Source organism: Heteronotia binoei, chromosome 8 (genome assembly GCF_032191835.1).
Source record: "Heteronotia binoei isolate CCM8104 ecotype False Entrance Well chromosome 8, APGP_CSIRO_Hbin_v1, whole genome shotgun sequence".
In the NCBI taxonomy this organism is placed as follows: domain Eukaryota; kingdom Metazoa; phylum Chordata; class Lepidosauria; order Squamata; family Gekkonidae; genus Heteronotia; species Heteronotia binoei.
This window is the reverse complement of record NC_083230.1, coordinates 81,843,370-81,865,211: the sequence shown is the minus strand read 5'-3', so window position 1 is coordinate 81,865,211 and position 21,842 is coordinate 81,843,370. Positions and strand designations below refer to the sequence as shown.

Sequence of the window (21,842 nt, the reverse complement as noted above, 5' to 3'; positions counted from 1 at the left end):
TGATATGCAGAGTGCAGTCATTATGTCCTTGTGCTGGATTTCATCACGAAGGTGGATTACCTGTTTGGAAATCTACTTCACACATTTCTTCCATTCATTCGAAATGAACTATCGGTCTGAAGGAGTCCTAACATATGGCACTGCCACTGATTCTGTTATACTTCCTGTCCAAAGCCATCAGCTCTCCATATCATCTGCTGTCACTATTACATATACTACATGCGTACACAGTTCTGCACAAACAGAGGAAAGCAAGAGCCTTGCCCGAGGAGCCCTTCAAACTAGGACAAGATAGTGCCAAAAGAACACAACCCCAAAAGATCAAATGACAGAACAAATGAGTGGAACTTCTCTAGAGACAAGCACTAAGTGAAAGAGACATGTTTTGAAGAAGAAGAAGAAGAAGTAGGTTGGGTCAGATGAAAATCTAATCTGATGAATGAAAAACAGAAATCTAATTTGATGAAGTAGGAGAAGATGGAGGGGTGACAGTGAAGGGTAATAGTGGAAAGGGAATTGAGAGGTAAAGATACAGGGACAGAGCCTTGAAAACAAGGAATAAGTTCTTGTTAAGTGGAATGAAGAGAAAGCCCCAGGAGAATGGAGAAAGAATGCTGCAGAGGACAGGATAACTCTGGTACTAGTATACTGGAACTTGAAAAATTAAGAAACAGGGAGATCAGAAGGGAATAATTGAGAAAGGCAACAAGAAGAGGTGATCACCAGCATGATTTTTGTATGGAAAGCATAAAGCATGACTGCTGCTGCTGAAATGAAGGCATCACCATTATCATTCTGCTTAAGCAGGACAATAGATAGCTTCCATGGCAGAATCTTTTCTTCATCTGCCTTCAGGGCAGACTACATTATCCTCATTCTGGACTATCCCTATGTCTCTTAATCACCAATGCGCAATAAGATACAACCAGAATGATGGAACATAGTGGCAAAATCCCTATGCCTGAAGATCTTCTCCCCAACTTCCTGTCAAAGAAGACATTAACAGGAAATGCTTCCAGTTGGGATGGTCCATGAAGAATTCCAGATTGGAGTGTTTTTGTTTCCTTCCAGAAACAAGCTATTTCATGGTATGCAGAATTGGGTTAGGACTCCATAAGCCTCATGTGTAGTATTTCTCCTTGTCTTCAACCCCTTTCTGAAACCACTGCTGAGACTAGTAAAGAGGTTAGATGAAGCTGTGTTGTGGTGACCGTGCCTTTCCCTTACTGCAGGTCCAGTTGGCTGAAATGGAAGGCTTATCGCTCAACTCTGATAAGTCTTCAATCCTGCTAGGGGATGATGGAGACAACCACAGCGTGGATCAGCTGAGCCCTAAGGAAACTCAGGTAGAATCATGCTGAGACTTGGATGCATATACTCCAGGGCTTAAACTTTGCCACCTTCTATTGAAAGAATTATTGGCCTCCCCAGGAATAAAAATATATTAAGCTTTTCTTCAGAGAGCAAATTCCTGCAGGGCAGAGAGGGAGACATAGGAGTGACTTTTCCCTCTTAGTCAATTTTTTTATAATCAATGTGTTTAAAACATTACTTTGCCACTTTTCAACACAACTCAGAATTCCCAGTATGGGAAATACCAAAACGTCAAAATTTTAAACATTAAAAACAGCCTTTAAATACAGATATATATACCATATGTCAAACAATTAAACAAAACACATAAACTCACAAAAATACAATTATGTGGTATCAGTGGAGTGCCTCTTTGATTCATGATGCTATTTGATATGGCCTCATTAATTGAACACAACACCCTCCGTGCACTGCTTTTTTCTTTTGGTTTTTTGCTGTAATTATTCCAGGGAAAGAATTTGGATATGGCTATATTTATGTGGCTGTGCAAAACAAATTACCCCAATGCAGAGTGCCACAGGTGCTCTGATATGGAGGCAACCCTCTCTCTCATAATCTCAAGTTTTACCCCCAAGCCAAAGAGCTAGTGAGAAAGGTGACTGTGCATCTGCTTGAGAAGGGGAAATGGATATAGAATAGATACCTTCAAAAAAAATCTGTGAATATACTGTGTCTGTGTGTATTGTTTTGTTATGGTGTGTCAGAATCTTGCAGGTGCTATGAGGGGCCAGATCCTTAAGAAAAGGCTAAAGTAAGGAAACAGTTGATTGGGGTGTTATTGTGGCCCCCTGATCCACACCTGACCCTCCAGCTCACTCAAATACTTCACCAAGCACGGGGTCTTTCCCTTGTGCTCCAGGCAAATTCTGCAGGCATTTGACTATAGTCATCAAATAAATCCTGCAAAATGACCTATTACTCAAAAATTGGATTGGGTCTGGTTTTATTCCTCTTCCTCCTCTTTTTTATGGGTGCATTCAAAATTTCATAAGGCATCTTTACTGTAACTAGGATGGTCTGGACAGTCCCAGCTCCCTGGGCATAGGAGATTTGGAGGAGTGTCTCCTCCCTTTGGCAAACTCCGAAGCCTCTCCAGCTCCAGAAAATTATTTACGTGATATGGAAGAAACTCCTCTCAGTCCAGTCCAATCTTGGCTGAAGAATGAAAGCAACCAAGGTAGGCATCACTCCACTATTCTCCTGGATCACACAGAGCCATCTAGTTGTTTTGAGAGCTGTATTTTTGATTATACATTTTATACTTGGGTACATATAACTGGAGACAAATGCATGCAGATTGTACCAATTATTGAATTTAAATGGCTGCTTTTCCCAGTCCTTTTTCATTTACCTCTTCAGTGTATTTCAAACGGCAAGATGGCATGCAGCATTCATAATTAACACAATAAAATTGTGTTTTGTACTTGAGGTAGCTGTAGCCAAGGAGCTAATGTGTTATGAAATGTGGGCCTGAAAGTAAGGTCTGCTTTAGCAAATCTCGGTGTGGAATATGCTATCTGCAACACAGAATATACTGTAATTTCTGTATAGTTAATTCTCATTTATTCTAGCAGTGTTTCTCCAATGCTTTTAGCATGCAAAATGGTTCTGTACTAGATTTGTTGTGGTCATAGTATGCAAATTCAACTTCCTGGCTATTATACTATTTATTAATTTATTACAAGGAGTTCAGGTCAGTATAACATGATCCCCCACTGCTGTTTTAGCATTACAACAGCCCTGTGAAGTAGTTTAGGATAATACATAGTGAATGGCACAATGTCTCCCAATGAGATGTGTGACAAGACAAGGATGATCATCTCTGTAGACCTTCTCTCTCTTCTAAGGCTAGGAAGCCCTCAAAATAATGCCACATAATAAGTGAAGGTCAACCCTGTACTGTTGCCACTGTCCTTCCTGATGATTTGCTGGTGGACAGGTTATCTGCTGCTTAATGGGCTTTTTTCACATTACCAGCTGTCTTTTCTCTGACATTGGCTGATCTTCCTTCAGTAGACAAAGAAACGGTCTTCCCTTCTGCTGACTACTCAGGAAAGATTAGTAATCAAATAGAACAGGAAGCACAGCTGGAGCAGCAAGGTGCTGCCAACCCATAAAGCTAGCTGCTCCTGGTGAACAAGCAAGATTGGGCAGTGGAAATCTCTCTTTGCTGCAAGTGCCAGATAGAGACAGTGAGTGGTTTCAAGAGCTCCACAGCTGTCATTTCCTGTATTGACTGTCAGGGGAAAGAAGAAATGACAAGTTTGATCACAAGCAGAATGGAGTCTGATTATCTATGTTCCCTCATTAAGGGATTAACACATGAATTAACCCCCTGTAAAACTCTGACCTTGGATTTGAAAGCTGGACTCCTGACCCTTTCTTCTTCTGTGTTGCTTTCTTCCTCCCCTAACAATGCCAGATCCTTCCACCCCCTTCACACCCAGTCCTCTGTTACCAGTTCCAGTGGAGTTTTTCCAGCCAGTTGTCTCTGCCAATCAGCCAGGTCAGGAGAAAGCTTCCTGTCCAGAGAATCTCCCTAAAATCTCTCTGCAGGCTTCCTGGGCATCACTGCAGTCTCCAAATGTGAACTGCTCACTTATCCACCAGGTAAGATTTTCTGTTTGTGCTCAAGTATTCATCTGTCAGTAGATGATAGTTTTATTGTACATCAATTTTGTACTGTCCTGAAGGAGAGTATATGAAGGAAACAATATGCACATATGTGAAGAAAGTAACATGCAAGTTCTATCCAGTTGTGCCCTGCTGCTGTGTTCATCTTCTTTCATGCCCCACAGAACACTTCTTGCCTCCATAGCCAAACCCCACAATGCTTGTCTGTTGTGCTGCCTTATTTGGCTATCATGGCTAACAGCTAATGATAGACAATACTCTTCATAAATCTGCCTTTTAAATACATCTAAGCCACAGCACATCATCACATCATGTGACAATGAATTCCACAAGTCTTGTATGAAGTAGTTTGTCCCTTTATCTGTTTTAAATCTAACAATCAGTCTCATAAGGTAATGCCAAGTTTTAATTATGGGAGAGCAAAAAAAGCTGAGAAGATAAAGAGCATAAAAAGAGTCCTGCTGGATCAGAACAATGGTCCATCTAGTCCGGCATGCTGTCTCACACAGTGGCCAGCCAGTTACACTGGAGGTCCAACAGCAGGGCATAGAGCCTAAGGCCTTCCTTTGATATTACCTTCTGGCACTGGGTTTCAGAGATTTACTGTCTGTATGGAGTTGCTTTTGTCACCTTGGCTAGTAGCTGTTGATAGCTCTATCTTCTGTCTGTCTAATCCAGGGATGTCAAACCTGCGGGCCAGATCCAGCCCGCAGAGGGTTCCAATCAGGCCCTCCAGCAACTGACTGTTGTCTGTTTCATTCTTCCTTCCCTGCTGTGTTCAGTTACCATTTTGTATTTCTCCCCAGCGATCAGCCTGCCAGCAAAGCAGCCTTTCTTGGCTCCTTCTCTCTCCCCCCTCCCTTTTCCCAAAGGGAGGAGGAGCCTTAACCAATGAAAGAGCCTGGCTCTATAGCTTTGCTGGGTGATTAAGTTTGCCAGACTCACCTTGCAGAGCTACTGAGCCCAGTCTCTCTTCCTTCCTGGCTGAGACTCCTCCCTCTCCTTTTGCCCTGGGGGAAGGAAGGAAAGAGCTCCAGCTTCCTTTGCCCAGTCCTCACCATCAGAAGAAACACAAACAGCACTTTTATGACTAGCAATGTTTTATTGAAGGTATGAGCTTTTTGCCTTGCTACAGAGAGAGAAAGAGGGAGGGAGATATGTTGGGCTTGTTATGGGTACAACTGGGTTTTCATCTTATTCATTGTAATCATGCCCTCCAGTCTTTCTCAATAGGAAAGTATGTGAACTATTTAGAAGAGAAATAACAAGCTAGCATTAGGCTGAGTGTGTGTGTATCTAGCCCAGGATTACCCAGGAAATTTCCATTGCTTTTTCTTTCACATTTTCCTTTGATTGGGGACCTTGAATTTAGACTTCCCAGATAGTAGACTGATACTAATCATTATACATGGCTGTCTCTGTTCTTGTATTGCCACATAGGAGTTGTAGTTATTTTTCTGGAGAAGACTGTAGTTTTGCAGACAAGCACATAACCCTCAGTCTGTGCCATGGCGCCTTCACATAATCTTGATCAGCATATGAAGCAATTTATATACAAAAGCTCACAATGCCCAGCTGCTTCATGTTTTCCTCTGGGTCAGAGGCTCAAAACATTGACTATGAGATCTTTGTAATGAATGTCAATAAATCAAAATGTAGGTTTCCAACTTATAGATGTGCACATTTGAACAACACTTGAACAGCATATTTAAGATTGGTACAGCACAGACGTTGACTGCCATTTTTGATGCAATAATTCATAGCAAGAGATGACATTTATCAGACTGTAAAACAAAATATTGCAAGAGTGCTAATGTTTTAAGTAAAAAAAAATTGTGTTTGTCTGTGTCCCCTTTATACAGTTTATATGTCCGCTGCGTGGCATTACAGTTTGTGACACACATAGCCCAGCCCGACAAGGTCTCATTTTTGTCAAATCTGGCCCTCATAACAAGTGGGTTCAACACCCCTGGTCTAATCCCCGTTTAAAGCTGTCTATGCCTGTGGCCATCACTACATGATATGGCAGCAAATTCCAGATTTAAGACATTTATTTTGCCCATCATGAATCTACTGCTCATCAGCGTCACTTGGTTTTATTTATTTATTTATTTATTCTTTATTATTTTATAGTTATAACCTGCCATCCCCCAAAATGGGCTCAGGGTGGGTAACAACATATAAAACTTACAGTCAAGAAAAACAACCAATTACAAGTTAAAACATCAGATAAAATTAATTAAAATAGCAGGATGGCAACAGAAAAAAATCCTATATGTGGCCCCATAACTGGGCCAAAACACAGATGTCAGTAATCCAATGGGCCAAAAGCTAGGACTATCTGCAGCAGGGAGGCAGATAGTTTCATCCATCACCTCAACCAAAAGCTTGTCAGAACAGCTCCATTTTACAGGCCCTGCAGAAGTGCATCAGGCTCTACAGGGCTCTGGTCTCTATTAGGACCTTGTTCCACCAAATAGAGGCCAGGACAGAAAAGGCCCTGGCCCTGGTCAAGGCTAAGTGAACCTCTTTGGGGCCAGGGATAACCAGTAAACGTTGATCACTGGAGCACAAGGCTTTCTGGGGGTATATCCTTGAGTTCTAGAATTTTGAGAGAGGGAGAAAAAGTTCTCTCTTCCTGATACATGCATAGTTTTATAAATAGGGATAGGTACAAACCTAAAAAAATGTGGTTTGTGTCAGTTCAAACTTGTGGCCAAACCACAACCCAAATCGACCTGGGAGGTTTGTTTGTGGCTCTGCAACCCCCATTGAAAGAGACAATAGCTTGCAGAAAGCCTGGAAAACAGCTGAGTAGTAAGGAGCAGCCTGCTACCTGCCACTCAGCTGTTTCAGACAGTGTTGTGCAGTCCCTTTAAAGTGCACAACAGCCTGAAACAGCTAAGTGCTGCTTCCCATTGCTCAGATGTTTTTGCAGCTTTCATGGGGAACAGAAAGTAAGGGTTTAAAGGGATTGGAGGCCTTTAAACTCTTGCTTTCTGCTCTATCCACAAACGATCACAAATTGCTTTATAAGTTCATGAAAGTTCATGATGGTAGACCCATCACAAACTTTGGTTCATGAACCATGAACAGGGCAAAATTTGTGATGAACTTTGCTTTGCGGTTCAGTTCATGCCCATCCCTAATTCTAAACCTCTATCATGTTCCCTCCCTTACTCATCTCTTTTTTAAACTGAAAAGTCCCAGACTCTCCAGCCTTTCCTCATAGCAAAGGTGATCCAACCCTTTAATCATCTTCTGTACTTTTTCCAGCTCTGAAATGTCCTTTCTGAGATACAGTCAACAAAACTGCACGCAGTATTTCAAATAAGGCCACACCATAGATCTGTACCAGGGCCATTATTACAGTGGCTGTTTTATTTCCAGTCCCTTTCCTAATAATCCCCAGTGTAGAGTTTTTCTTTTTTACTGCTGCAGCACACTGAGTTAACACTTGCAGTGAATTGTCCACTATGACCCCAAGGTCTCTTTCCTTCTCAGTCTCAGCAAGTTCATGCCTTAATAGCATGTATTTGGGATTTTTTAATTCTAATGTGCATCTCCTTAAACTTATTTAACTGAATTTTATTTGCCACATTGTTTCTCACTTACCCAATTTGTGGAAATCCTCCTGGAGCTCTTTACAGGTGACCTTGGTTTTCACCTCTCTATCTATTTTATATATAATATGCATATATCTGTAGACCTCTAATGTCACCCTTGGTCACCCTTTTTTTCTAAATTTAAATGCCTGAGCAGTTTTAGGTGCCTTGTAGGGCAGGCATTCCAACCTCATGATCATTTTGATTGCTCTATAATGCACTTTTCTCAGCTCAAATATTCTTTTGAGATGTAGCAACCAGAACTGTACAAAGTATTCTAAATAAAGTAACTTGCATAAGAGCATCATTGTACTAGCAACTGTATTTTCAGTGGAATTTGCCTTTTTATCATAACTGCTCCCTGCCTCAACATTTTCAGTGAGCTATCCACCACAGTCCTAAAGTCTTTCTCTTAGTCTGTCATCACCAGTTCAGACCTCATTGGCATATGCTTAAAATCAGGATATTTGCCCAATGTGCATTACTTTGCACTTGCCTACACTGACTTTGCTCTGCTGTTTTTGTTGCCCATTCATCCAGTTTGGTGGTTGGTGAGGCCAGGCTTCCTATTATGGAAGCCACACTGATTCTTATTCAGCAAGGCTTTCTTCTATGCATTTAACAATTTTGTCTTTATTAACTCTATCAATTCACAAAGGACAGGTGTTAAGCTAACTGTTCTGGGTCTCTTTTTAGAAAAACCACATGACATTGGTATTTTCCAGTCGTCTGGCACAAACACTGACAAATTGCATACTGTTTTTGGTTAAAGGATCAGCAATTTCATTTTTGCATTCTTAAAAAAATCTAAAGTTATACTATCTGGATATGGTAATTTCTTAATTTTTAATTTGTCAAGGAACCCTAGAACTTCTTTAGAAACCTCTATTTGATTAAATTCTTCATACAGCCTTCCTGAGAATTCTTCATACAGGCTCCCTGAGAAGTTTTGTTCAGGGACCCTGCTGACCTCTTCAGTTTCCATTTAATTTGTGCCCTATTTTGTCACAATTGAAGACTACATTTCCTTATTTAATGTGAGAGTAGTTGAAATCCCCCATTATTACATTTTGCCTAATATGTAATACTAGTTTAAAAACGTGGAAAACAAGCCAGTAAACTAGATGACAGGTGGATCCAGGTGTATTTTCATACATTAAGATAATAAGAGAAGCCGTGATGGATCAGGCCAATGGCCCAACAAGGTGCCATCAGGAGGTCCATAAGTGGGGCCAAGACACTAGAAGCCCTCCCATTGTTGACATTGTTGACATTGTCACCTGTTGATTGCTAAAGGGGCTATTTCTTAAGAAAAATGGAGGGTAGAACCTATGGAAGCAGAACTCTGCCTTCTGCCCCACCTTTTCTCACTATACTTCATAGCTTTCAGCACTTGTAGTCTAGCTCTGGTAATGGAAATGAGCTGAGCTGGAAAAAAAAGAGCTGAAAGCAGCTGAGCATAGCAAGATATGTCAGGGGCAGGATTTAGCTCCCCTCATCCATCAACTTCATTTTATAGGTGCTCCATACCTCTACTTTAGATGTAAATGGTTGGACATGTATATAAATCAGGAGTCCCCAACCTTTTTGGGCCTGTGGGTACATTCAGAATTCTTACATGGCATGGTGAGCACTGCAACAAAATGGCTGCCTCAGAATGGCTGCTGGAGAAGGTGGTAAAAAGATAAAGGTAGTCCCCTGTTCAAGCACCAGTCGTTTCCAACTGTGGGGGTGGAGCCAGTCACAAAATAATTGCCACAGCTTAACTTCAGTAATACAGTATAGATCCTTGTGCTGTGGGAACAGCTGCTGTCAAATAACATTTTTTTAAAAAAAATTTGCACAGCCAATCACATCTCCAATAGTCAGAAGCCTTGATGTGCAAAAGGTGAGGCCTACCTGGCCCTGCCCACTTCCTAAAAACACTTGGCACTGCAGTGTTCCCTCTAAGCTTTGTTACTGTGAGCTGGCTCACAGTTTTTTAGCCTCTGACTCACACATTTTGGTCTTAGCTTAGTAAAAATAGCCTCAAAGCAAACTAATTTATGCAGTGGCTCACAACTTTAATGCCGGTAGCTCACAAAGTAGAATTTTTGCTCACAAGACTCCACAGCTTAGTAGGGAGCATTGCTTGGCAGTCTCCAGAAAATGGCACCACATTGGGGACTCCTGGGATAAATATTCATGGATTCCCTTCCTCTCATCATGTGTAGTTTTGCCCTAAGGGGAAGCTTTGGTAGAAAGCTATAAAATTATGTTCAACATGGAGAGAGTGATTCAAGATAAACAAGGGTAACACTATAAACTTGATTGTTGCTAGGCTTAGGTTAAACACAAAGGAAGTATCTCTTTACACAAAACATAATTACCTCATGTAGTTCCTTACCCCAAGATGTAATGATGGCTACTAATATAGGTTGGTTTTTAAAAACACAGGAGAACTTCATCAAGTGAAGTGCTATCAATAATAACCTAGTACAACAAGAATCTTACCCTCCATGTTCAGAAGTAGTATACATCTAAAATACCAAATGTTGTAAGAAACAGTGGGTGGATGGATATGTTTTGCTGGCCACTGTTGGAAATACAACTCAGTCTGATCCAGAAAGGCAGCCTTTATGTTTTTAAAGGGACAAAAGAATGTTGTCCCTTTAAATGGCCAATATGATGGTGCTAACCATACTAATTTTAGCTGATTGGTGGCTAAGGATTGGGATAGCGTCTGTGTATCTGCCAAGTTCACCCATGTAGCTGCTGTTGCCAGGAGGCAAGAGGGAAGTTGAAGCCAGCCAACAGTGAGCAGCTTTAATATGAAGTTGCCTTATACAGAATCAAATCACTGGTTTACCAAGGTCAGTACTCTATCAACCCTGCCTGACAGCAGTTCTCTGGGGTCTCAGGTAGTGCTCTTTCACTTCCTCATTGATGCTAGGGATTGAACCTGGGGCCTTCCACCTGCAGAGCAAATGTTCTGCCACTCAGGACCAGATATGACTGATGGCATCCTCACGGCTGCTGAAACTACCGCCCACCCCTGCTGCTGTTTCAGCACTTGAAAAGGTGTGGGGAGTGGGTGGGATAGACAGACAGGAGTACTATGCTGCTGGCCCAATCAGTATCAGGTCTTTACAGGATTTTTAAATGACTTCAAAATGGCAGCAATGAAGATGCCAACATGTGTAATTTAGCCCTAAATTACAGCCACTCCCTGTATCACCACTTCATACCGTGTTATAGTTTTCACTCCACTCCTCTCATCCAGCACTATAAGAACTAAGAGATCAACCATTTTGCTTCTCTTGTCCCTGCAGATCACTGAGAGTGACACTTCCCTGGATGACAGCAGGAGCAACAGCTCAGAGGGCAGCTTGCAGACCACACTGGAGGACAGCTTAAACCTCAGTGACTCACCCCAGTGCACACTGGACCTCCCAGTAGCACTGTGCCCAGTGCCAGCAGCCACCACCCAGAGAGCTCTGGTGGCACCACTTTCCCCTGCCTCTCGAAGGCAGAGCTTGAGGGGTCGAGGGATTTTTACTCTCCAGAACATCAGGCGGCACCAACGGAGCCACAGCAGTGGTGGGAGCACCAGCCCCGGTTGCACCTACCATGACTCCATGGACCCTTCTGATGAGGAGGGTGCCGGGAGCAGCTTGAGGGGAGGAGGCAACAACAGTGAGCAGTCGGAAACCCTCAGCAGTCTCTCTCTGACTTCTCTCTTCTCACCACCCCCTCCACCCCAAGGTCTGGCACTCGTAAAGAAGTGCAACAGCACCAGCAGTCTTCACGCCAACCCTTCTTCCCGGGGTTCTGCAGCAACTGAAGCTAAGCAATTCTACTCGGTTGACCCACAGGGGTTTTTATCCATGCCTTCATGGGTGACGGACTTCTGCAAGAACAGCCCTTCTCCAAGGGAGGGCAAGGTACCAGACCTGGGCTCAGACAGACTTGGGACTGTGGATTCCAGCTCCCCAGTTTCTCCTGAGTTGGAATTGGGAAATGGAGTCAGCAAGAGGAACAGATGAGATTCCCTCGGGGCAGGGAGGAAGAGCAAAATCTGAACAAGAGAGGCCATATTTTTGGCTACCATTTCCTGGCAACAGTGCCACACAGGAGGACTGTGGAAAAGGAACCAATCAAACAACGCAAAATATAAATACGTATGTCAGTGTGTGTGTGCGTGTGTGGGTGCGTGCGTGTGGAAAACAAAGACTTTTGTACTATACCTCAGAGACACGAGAGAGCGAAAGCAATATGTGAACACCCCACTCATGCATGAGACCACTGCTTCTGCAAAGCAAACAGTGGGAGAAAAGAAATCAAGAGACAACAGTGCCAGGTTAAAGAGGGTGGAGAAACTTCTGCTGAGTAATTGGCTGGAGGCAGCCATTTACTCCCCTACTATACAAATATATATGTACAGATATACAGAATGATTTATTTATTTTTTTTACAGAGAGCTTAGGACTTTCAGAAAGTGCTAAGCATGAAAAAAGGCAGGGACTTTTGGGGAAAAATTAATTTCATCATGAAATGAGGAAGAACCGAGATGGATTTTATCTCTTTGGGGGAAATCTCAATGGTTCATGGTTCTGTTTGGAAAATAAAGAACTATTCTCCAGATCTCTAAAAGGGCCATGTAGCTTTGTTACAGAGGTACCTGGGTGGAATATAAGATCCCCAGCTGGAGTTTAGGGCAGAGGAGTTCCTCAGGTAGGGTAAGATAGTGAAATGATATTCCTCAAATATTTTAACTGAGGATATTGCCTACCCAGCTGAGCAGTAGCGGTTGCCAAGGAACACGGAGGACCATTCAGAGTTGCTTTAAAACATGGGGAAATGAGACTGCAAGAAGTCACATGGCAACTGCTGGATGCTTGATTTTTGTTGTTGCTGATTTTGCCTTTCCTGCTGAGAAAGAAAGCTGCTAAGGGGAAACTACGCTGGGCTGTTAAGGGTTTTGTGTGCGGGGGGGGGGGGGGGGGGAGGTAGTAAGGGTTTTCCCCCTCTTGCCATTCAGTACTTGAGAAGAATCTATTTTAGAAGCCCAGAGGTGCAAAAAACATCTCTAAAGAAAAGTAAATTATTTTTACAAATATATCAGATAAAAAAATAAAATATGAGAGAATGTGGATGGGGAGGACAGAATGAATCTCAAACGTGAAGCAGAATTGCCCTTCAAGTCCAACCTGGGGCTCCTATTTTTTGACCAGTGAGAACTAAGAATAATCCTAGAACATTTTTTATAGCCTGATAAACTAGTTGAATCTAGTGGCTCTTGGATGGCATCAGATGCCTCTAGCCATTTCAACAATTCAAAACAATTAGCACTTGGGAGGGGGGGAGGGCTGTGTGTTTGCGTGCAGGTGTGTGTGTAGTTGTTTGCACATATGCAATACAGAGGGTAATTTATTCACAAGTGAATGTTTGGAACGGTTGTTGCTCACCTTTTCTGTGCTTTGCAAATGGAGGGTGGATTGATTACCAGGGAAGTCCAGGGGATGTAATAGGTGGTTTGATGAGATTTGCTCAGTCATATCAAGATCATCACTCAGAATACAAAAGTTCTCTCTCCCTATTATATAACCACCCCCAGTGACTCAATCCCCCTTTTAGGGTGCCTTTGTACCCAGTCTTTCTTTTTCCACCGCTAAGCAAGCCCACAGCCAGAAAGACTGGTTTCTGGAAAGGATTATCTTTTTTCAGTGTTAAGGCAGGGATAGGGCATTCAGAGAAATGATTCTTTTAAAAATCAGTTGCCAACTAACTAAACAAACAAACAAACGTCCTGGCCTATGTCTTTGATAAGTACTTGACCAGCAGGAATCCAGAGTTAAAGCTTTTCATGGCATGGAGGATAAAACATTTTCACTTGCTAAGTGCCACAGATCAAAGCAATGTTAAAGGCACAGTTACAGGGGCTGGTTCAAAAGTTGGCAACCTACTTTAAAGGGCTTTTGCGGGGGGGGGGACTGACAAAAGGAAATAGCCCCTCTTCCCTTCCAAAATGTTCCTCTCAGCTAAGAGGCACATACCACGGGGGAGGGGGGTGACAGAATGTTGGTCCCCAGAACTGAACACTCCTTTCCTTGGCCACAACAAGTGGGCCGCACCTGCCTCTGTGGTCCCTTTCTGGTTCAACAGCCATGACCAATCCAGTCCAGTTAGGGGGAAAGGGTGTTGTTTTGTATTTTTAAAATGTTGCTTTGTTCTATATATAATGAGGCAGTAAATACCAAATGTGTCAACAGACAGGGGATGGTAAATTCATCTCCTTGAAAATGAATATGTGTTTCTTAAAAAACAGAGCCTGAACTGAGCAGTGTCTGGGAAACAAGAGAGCAGGAGTTCTCATTGCTTGCAAAGAAGTAATGGTCTGTGTTAATAAAGCAATAACAAGGGTCTTAATTTTTTAATGTTTATTTTGTGCTGGTTTGTGGTTTGCTCTTTGCCTCTTCTCTCTTGAAAGGGCAAAGGGTGGGGAGAGAAAAGATAGTCCCATAAAGTGCATGCTCTTAACCTGACAGGAACAAGGAAGCAGAGACTCTCTATCACAGCATTATAATCAGAGACTGAAATGGATCAAATCACTTTCTTTATCACCGTCTCAAGCTGAGACTGATTTATTCTGCTTGGCCTGGATCCCCTGGCCGTTCGTGCTCATGGGGAAGCAATCCGATAAGAACTTCAGGCTCAGATCCAAAACCCCACAGTAGCCTATACTCAGCTTGTGGCAAAGTAGCCCATGGGAAACCCAATCTAATACAGCTTTGTCACATGTATGCACTCATAAGATGATCCTAAAAGCATCTTTATGTTAACTGAAAATTTGGAATTGGACCCAGCTGTACTTGAAAAGAGGACACCACTTTAAAAAAAACAAAAAAAAAAAAAACCAGCCACTCACATTCAGACAACATATGCACCAGTTTGTCACTAATTACTTCAAATGTAGCCTTAAATTATGGGGAAAGGAGCGTTAACAGAAGCTGAGATCTGTGCTACCCTTGGAATGGCTAGAAAAGGCTGAGGAATTCACAAAGGGAAGATGTGCAGGCTCCAGTGGGGATGCTTAGCCCTTCTAGCCCCTGCCGGTTCTCCCTGGCAGCTGCCCCATCCCCACTCTTGCATACAAGACAAACGTGAGATGGCAAGCCTGTGTTCATCTTGTCCTGTGTAGTTCCTTTCTGAAGTAGAATCAAAGAAGAGGGCAGGGTCAAAATGCTTGCCTAATTGGAAGCAATTCCTATTTTTTAGTGACACTTGGGCACGGCAAACCTCAACTTTTGGAAGAGTGCTCTTTTTGGTTGAAGGTCTAGTCATCTTGCAGAGACACCAAGAAGAGTGGCTTCTCCAAGTCTTGCAGTATACAGGGTCTGAAGTTCAGGTCAGATCTCAGCAATGTAAAATTTTCTGGCAATATTTTCCAGAAGAAACTCAGGAGGCAGAATTTCAGAGCTGCATGAGGCTTTCATTTTAGTTTGGGTTTGGATCCATCCATTTGGGCCCATCAGCTTCCTGTCTTCAACAGACTTCTCAGAGGCATACTTTACATGTTCCAATTCATCCCTCTTAGACTAAGCTGTGCTTCACCTGTCCTAACTAGCACTTCCAGTATTGGACCTCACCATTTTCATCTGCCCCATCCTGACAACTGTGGCTGCTGCTGTGTGCTTTCCTTTCAAAGCATCATGAATATGTCAACTATGATCTGCTACTTCCAGGACCATGGACATATAAGGATGTGAAACAACAGCATCCTCACTCTGAATCATAGAATATCTTGTTAATGGGAAGGTGAGGGAAGATTTTATTATAGACTCATGTGGCACTTAACAACGTTAACCCACTTGCTGGGCATACGGGTATCCTGTGGGGATGTCATTCCTTGGGTAAGAGTCCAAGCAAGACTGCCTAGAGTATTTGAGAGCCAGTTTGGTGTAGTGGTTAAGTGCGCAGACTCTTATCTGGGAGAACCGAGTTTGATTCCCCACTCCTCCACTTACTTACACAAGGTGTCTGTTGTGGGGGGGGGGGGGTAAAGGAGATTGTGACCGCTCTGAGATTTAGAGTATAGGAAAGAAAAGGTCCCCTGTGCAAGCACCAGTCGTTTTTAACTCTGGGGTGACGTTGCATCACGTTTTCACAGCAGACTTTTTTATGGGGTGGTTTGCCATTGCCTTCCCCAGTCATCTACACTTTCCCCCCAGCAAGCTAGGTACTCATTTTACCGACCTCGGAAGGATGGAATGCTGAGTCAACCTTGAGCCGGCTACCTGAATCCAGCTTCTGCCGGAATCAAACTCAGGTCGTGAGCAGAGAGTTCAGACCTCATTACTGCAGCTTTACCACTCTGTGCCACAGGGCTCCGTTTAGAGTATAGGGTGGGATATAAATCCAATTTCTTCTCCCGCTTCCCTTTTCAGCATAAGATTCTTGGTAACATTACCTGATTACATATCAGGGGCATATCAAGTGAATTGCTGGTGCCTAAAACTAATTTATTAGTCTTCAAAAAGACTGCTTACAGACCAGCTTTATGTTGCTCATAACAGATGTCAGCATCTTGAGCTAGGGAGCTCACATTTAGGATCAGATAAGTCACATATTAATTGTCTAATTCAAAAGCGAAGGGAAAGCTGGAGTTGAGGTCAGTCAGATTGCCTTTTGCAGCATGCCTGGATCTCTTCCAAAGGAAAAAACATTCTAGTTGACACAGACAAGCAATATAGCAGAAGATAACATAAACAGGAATGCAAAAGGTCTGTTATGCTACCCAAAGACCAATGGTGTTCAGTTGTTCAGGCAAATGGGAGTGGAATACAACACTGGAATTTTGAACACAATCATAGATTGCTCAAACTAGTAATTTTCTAGGAATTGGAATGGATGCTGAAACCAGAAGATTTTTTTTAGATTACCAACTACTTCACCGAATTTTGGGTTGGATGTTCAGAAAACTATCCACTCAGTCTTTTTCTCCACAATAAAAGTCCTTAGTTAATGCGGTAACATAACTGGGATATTGGTTGAAACTAGTTCTGATTGCTCCACAGTGCCCAAAGGTCAGACTTTCTCAAGCAATTTTCATTCTGACTGGAACTTTTGACCCAGGACATAGGATCCCAAATTCATGCACACATTTCACAACAGTGTGTAGGCTGAGTGGCAGCAACTTTGCATGCTAAGTTATTCAGAAGGTGTCTTTTTAAAAATGGGATCCATGATTTTTTGGTCACTTTTGCACAGTCAGATTATCAGATTCTTAAGTCATGGTGGATGCTAGCTATTTTATCCATGAAATGCTTAGCAAAATTGTCTCAACAAGCTCCTGAATAGTTCAAGTTTGCATCCTTAGGAAAAGATGGAGAAAATCCTTTACTATTTGGAAGAGCTCAGCTGCATGGCTTTACGCAGACATACACACACGATGCTGCCTTATAAGGATTCATTGGTCTGTCCTAGTTGGTATTGCCTATTCTGACTGGCAGTGATTCTCTAGAGTTTCAGTCAGAGGTCTTTCATATCATCTGCTACCAATTGCTTTAACTGGAGATGCTGGAGGTCAAACCTGGGGCCTTCTGCATGTCAAGCAGATGTTTTCTCACTAAACCATGGCCTCTCCTAAGATGCAACACATGTAGAAAAGTAATACCACTTTTCTGACAATGCTGTTGCAAAGCTGTCATCATAGTGTGCTATAACCTATGATCAGACATATTTTCCTCCAGTTGCATTCCATTTGATATTGTCTGCTCTTATGCATCTCCTACCCTTTGAACCTATAGCCATGTGCCCACTCAAGAATTTTAAGCACATTAAAGACTTCTTTGTAACTATCGACTCTGCTTGTAGGATTTGGTTGCTGAATGTCCTTTTCATTAATAAAGGACTTTGTACTTTCCAAAAAAAATTATAGCATGACTGTTCCTGAAATTCTTTCTGAGTTTAATTCTGTAGTTGCCACAGATTACAGGATTCCTTCCTATCAGCTTTCTTCCCTAATGCCATTCATCCAAAGGAGAAAAAATGCCACAACTTGAGATATCATGCAGACACTTGGTATTTATATGAATAAAACTCATAGAAAGATAATTTCATTAAAAGTGTCTTCATTAGAATGGAAGGTTTATTATACCAGATAGTTCAAAGATTGCATATGGAAAAACGGTCAGGTTTGAAGTAAGCCTTCTCCAGAGGGAAGACAGTCCATTCTTCTTGGAAGCAGCCACTTCAGCAGCCTACAGAAACTTCTAGTCTGTAAAACAGTTGGAATTCTGTTCATACATTTACAAAACACTGAAAGATTGATGTCTTCTTTTCTCCCAAGTGTCTTCAGGAGAAGTGCTATATGGGCAGTTATCTCAAGATTACTGTGAGAGCATAGAGAAAAAACATACTTGAGATGTACTGCTTGTCTACATCCCAGATATGAAGACTGCCACACCCTGGTACAACTAGAGAGAGGAAATTTGGCCTTATGTGTGAATTTCCATTCTCAGTAGAACCAAAACAGTACAGTCCATCCACACATCATCATCAACAACAAAACTTTGTTATTGTCCATCTTATTCTGATACATATGTAGTTAATTTTCATGCATTATGGGTTAGACAGTTCCTAGTCTTAAAAATCCAAGTCTATGCTCATTCTTGTCTGTCCTCTTCCTCCCTCCCTCTTTCATACATTTCAATTATATTGATATATTTTTCTATTTCAAGTATTCATAAGGTTGCCAGGTCTTACTTGGCTGCTGGTGAGGGACTGTCCTTGTGCATGCAAAGTACATGTGGTGCAATGGCACCACCCAGAAGTGATGTAATCATGCCGGGCACATCACACAGGGATTTTAAAAATTCTATGGTGCCATAGAGTGTTTAACCCAAATGCTAGAGTGTTCCCACATGACATGCCAGGCACAATTACATCACTTCCATGTGACATCATCATGCTAGGCATGTTTGGTGCCAATGGAGCTCCTTGGGGGCAGGGCTCCCCACCAGCCAATCCTGTGGCAATGGGTTGGAGGCCCAAAATCAAGGGAACCTCCGCCTCCTAAGTATTCAAGCATAGCCATTTTAGTCATTATATAATGACATCAAGAAACTTGCACCTTGATGGTTTTATTTGCAGAGCAAGATATTTCATAGGCTGTTACTAATTTTTTTCAGATGTCCTGTTAAGAGTTCTTGCACAAACATTCTACCCACAGATTTCTCTACCTTACAGCTAACAGACTCAACAGTACCTGATGAAGCTTCCAAAATTTATGCACTCAACATTTTTAAAAGGTTAATATTAAAGATACAACCAGATTTTCTTAGTATTTATTTCTGTATTATTGCCACAAGGTTTTGGGCTTAGCTGCTTTTTAAAAAGTTTGTCAGAATCTTACAATAGGAGGATTCATTTTCAGGCTTCTGGATCAATCTGGGAATCCTTCCAATTGGTGTCTTCGTAAGCTAACTTTGTCTGTGAGCAAGAGGACATGCTTTCCCAAGTGTGACTGAGAAATCACATTTAATACCAAATCCCCTTTACTTCTAAATTCTCGTGCATTGTAGTATGTGGCCACCTGGCAATGGATCAATATGGAAAAATTGCCTGATCTAGTGGAAGAGGAGGAGACAAGGACTGTGCTGTTGGAACAGCGAATCTGTTATCTCAGCTGTGATCCTGCAGTGCTGGCCTTCATTGCAGGAGACATTCAATGTCTCTTCTATTTGAAGGTAGTACTGCCAATTTGTCACTTTACAGATACCAGCCAGCTTATATTAAATGAAGCTCTTACCCTGAATTCATAAGAGCACAGACAACTTTGCAGTATCAACCTGATCCCATCTTTTCTTCAAAATAGGATTTGTTGCTTGCATTTTGGTTTCACTACACAAGTAAAAGGTTTCGGGCCTACGAAAAGGGTTACCATGGCAACTGAGAACTTGATTATCTTTAGAGAATATTTTGGCTCTCCCTTTTAATTATTTACTAATGGTTTTGAAGAAGAAAAATGAAGCATCTATTCTACCCATAGAGTGGGTTGTTAAAACACATCACAATTGGTTATATTTTCAAAAAGGGATTAGTGAATCTTAGGTCAGAGTGGGATTTCTGGTCTGTATTTTGAGGGGTCTGCTTGTGCCTAATTGATTTTGTTTTTCACAGGGGCTCTCTTCTCTAATCCCTTTACAGGGGAAGTCATTGAAAAATGCAGAACCCTTGTTTCTATGCTTGTGTGGGAATTTCTTAGATCTCAGAAGGTACTATGGGAAGGGTAGAGGTCTCAGTAGAAATTCTTCCCAGTATTGTGAGGTAAACAGGAGACAAATGCACTTTGTGTAGAAAGTTTTGAACATTAAAGTATTGCCTTTTGACAAGACTTGCTGTGGTATGATATTGTTTCTTCTGCACTTCAAACAAGAGTTTGCAGCTATTATTCCACCACAGTGTGGTAACATATGCAAATGTTTTGTGTTGTCCTGGTGACTGTTTTGCTTTCCGGCCACAGGTGGGATTGCCCAGGTTTTTTCTGCTGATAATCAAAGCAAAGAACAGATGATTGGAATTTACTCATCTTTAAATCATCCCAGTGTCAGGCATAGTGTCATAAAATAGTTAACCATTTATGAAAATCAGATGAACCCATTTTAAAACAAAAAGAATAAACAAATTATCCACAGCTACAACAATTGGCATCAAATCCATAATTGCAGTGGGGCGGGGGGGGCGGGGGGGGGAGAGAGAGCTAGAAGATCAAATAACAACTGAATTTAGAGAAGGCAGCCCCTAAGATTCCTTGATCTCAGAATGCTTATGGCTTGAAAGCAGCGGTTTAAATTGGACAAGGAAACTGGTAACCAGTGCAGTTCTTTCAAACTCAAACTAAGGGCCAAACTAGGCATTATGGTGTCCATGAGTTGGACCCATTTTAGAATGGCCCATTTTAGGCCATTTAAAAGCACTGCAAAGGCCCAGTCCTGAACCTGGTGATTTTAGTTTCACACACACACATATGTACATCTTTTCAAGTGCAGAAACAACAACTGTCTGTTAATGTTTCAGCACTTGAAGAGCTGCAGGGAGGGGAAACAAGATTGCCTGGCGCCACCACTCTGCAGTCTCACAACATTTTTAAATGGCTCAAGTTCAGCCTGAAAATGGCAGATCTGACTCACAGACACAGTAATATCTAGTTTGACCCTAAGATGATCAAATTAGGCCCAGTATGCACATGTAAGTGCACCAAATTAATTCTCCAACAAGACAGGGTAAGTACAAGCAAGACTACCACTAAATTTTTTGCATGATCTGCCCAAAACAAACTTCTTCCAATCAAGATTGGCAGGTCAGTTCCTTCCAGATAGGGTTGCCAACTCCAGCTGGAGAAATTCTTGAATATATGGGATATGCCTGGGGAGGGTACAGTTTGGAGAAGAGAGGGACCTCTGCAAGGTATAGTGCCATAGAGTCCATCCTCCAGAGCAGCTATTTTCTCCATAGGAACTAATCTCTGTTGTCTGGAGATCAGTCATAATCCTGGGAAATCTCCCACCCTCACCTGGAGGCTGGCAACCCTACTTCTAGAACATGGGCCTTTCCAGTCAGTAACACTTCCAGCTGAATTCAGTTCCAGTTTTCATCAACCACTTGACCACAACATCCAGCCTCGGATTCAGGGGCTGCAGCTGCTTCTGGAGGCTTAGCTAATAAAATAAAAAAAGTTGCTGTCATCTACATACTAATGACAGCCAACCCCAAAGCCACAACTAATCTTACACAGCAGCCTGACATAGCCAAAAGCATAGAGCCTTCAAGCATTTCAAAAGTTAGGGTCCAGACAGTTGGTTCCACATCAGTGACAGAAACCCTTTGAGTCCTACTGAATGAAGCCCAACTTGCTATTCTATGTTTTGTAATAGAACTGACTGCTCAAAGGTAGTGGGCAGCTCAAGAGGAATTAAAAGGAATTCATTCCCGTTTACAAACACACATTATCCACCAGGACAACTAAACCTGTTTCAGTCTCAAAATCAGGCCTGAACTCTGACTGAAAAGGGTCAAGGGCTGAAGTGTTATCTAGGTATACCTACATTTTCTTTGCCACAGTCTGCTCAGTTATCCTGCTTAAGAAAGGAAAGCCTATAATAGACTCTTTTTTTTGCCAAAGAGGTCTTGAATAAAAAATCCAATTATTGAATTGGATCCAGACTAAATTTTTCATCAACAAACTAA

The 21,842-nt window shown here is 42.1% G+C and overlaps 1 protein-coding gene across 1 annotated transcript in view; it reads left to right on the top strand.

Moving 5' to 3' along the window:
* The window catches only part of CACNA1I (calcium voltage-gated channel subunit alpha1 I), a 537,094-nt gene extending 524,162 nt beyond the window's left edge, over positions 1–12,932 (top strand). Inside the window, exons 34-37 of the mRNA XM_060245420.1 lie at positions 1,233–1,346; positions 2,386–2,551; positions 3,797–3,984; positions 10,925–12,932. Of these exons, the coding sequence (XP_060101403.1) occupies positions 1,233–1,346; positions 2,386–2,551; positions 3,797–3,984; positions 10,925–11,638 (1,182 nt within the window). The 3' untranslated portion in view covers positions 11,639–12,932. The remainder of the gene's footprint in view (positions 1–1,232; positions 1,347–2,385; positions 2,552–3,796; positions 3,985–10,924) is intronic.
* Positions 12,933–21,842: the final 8,910 nt, after the last annotated feature.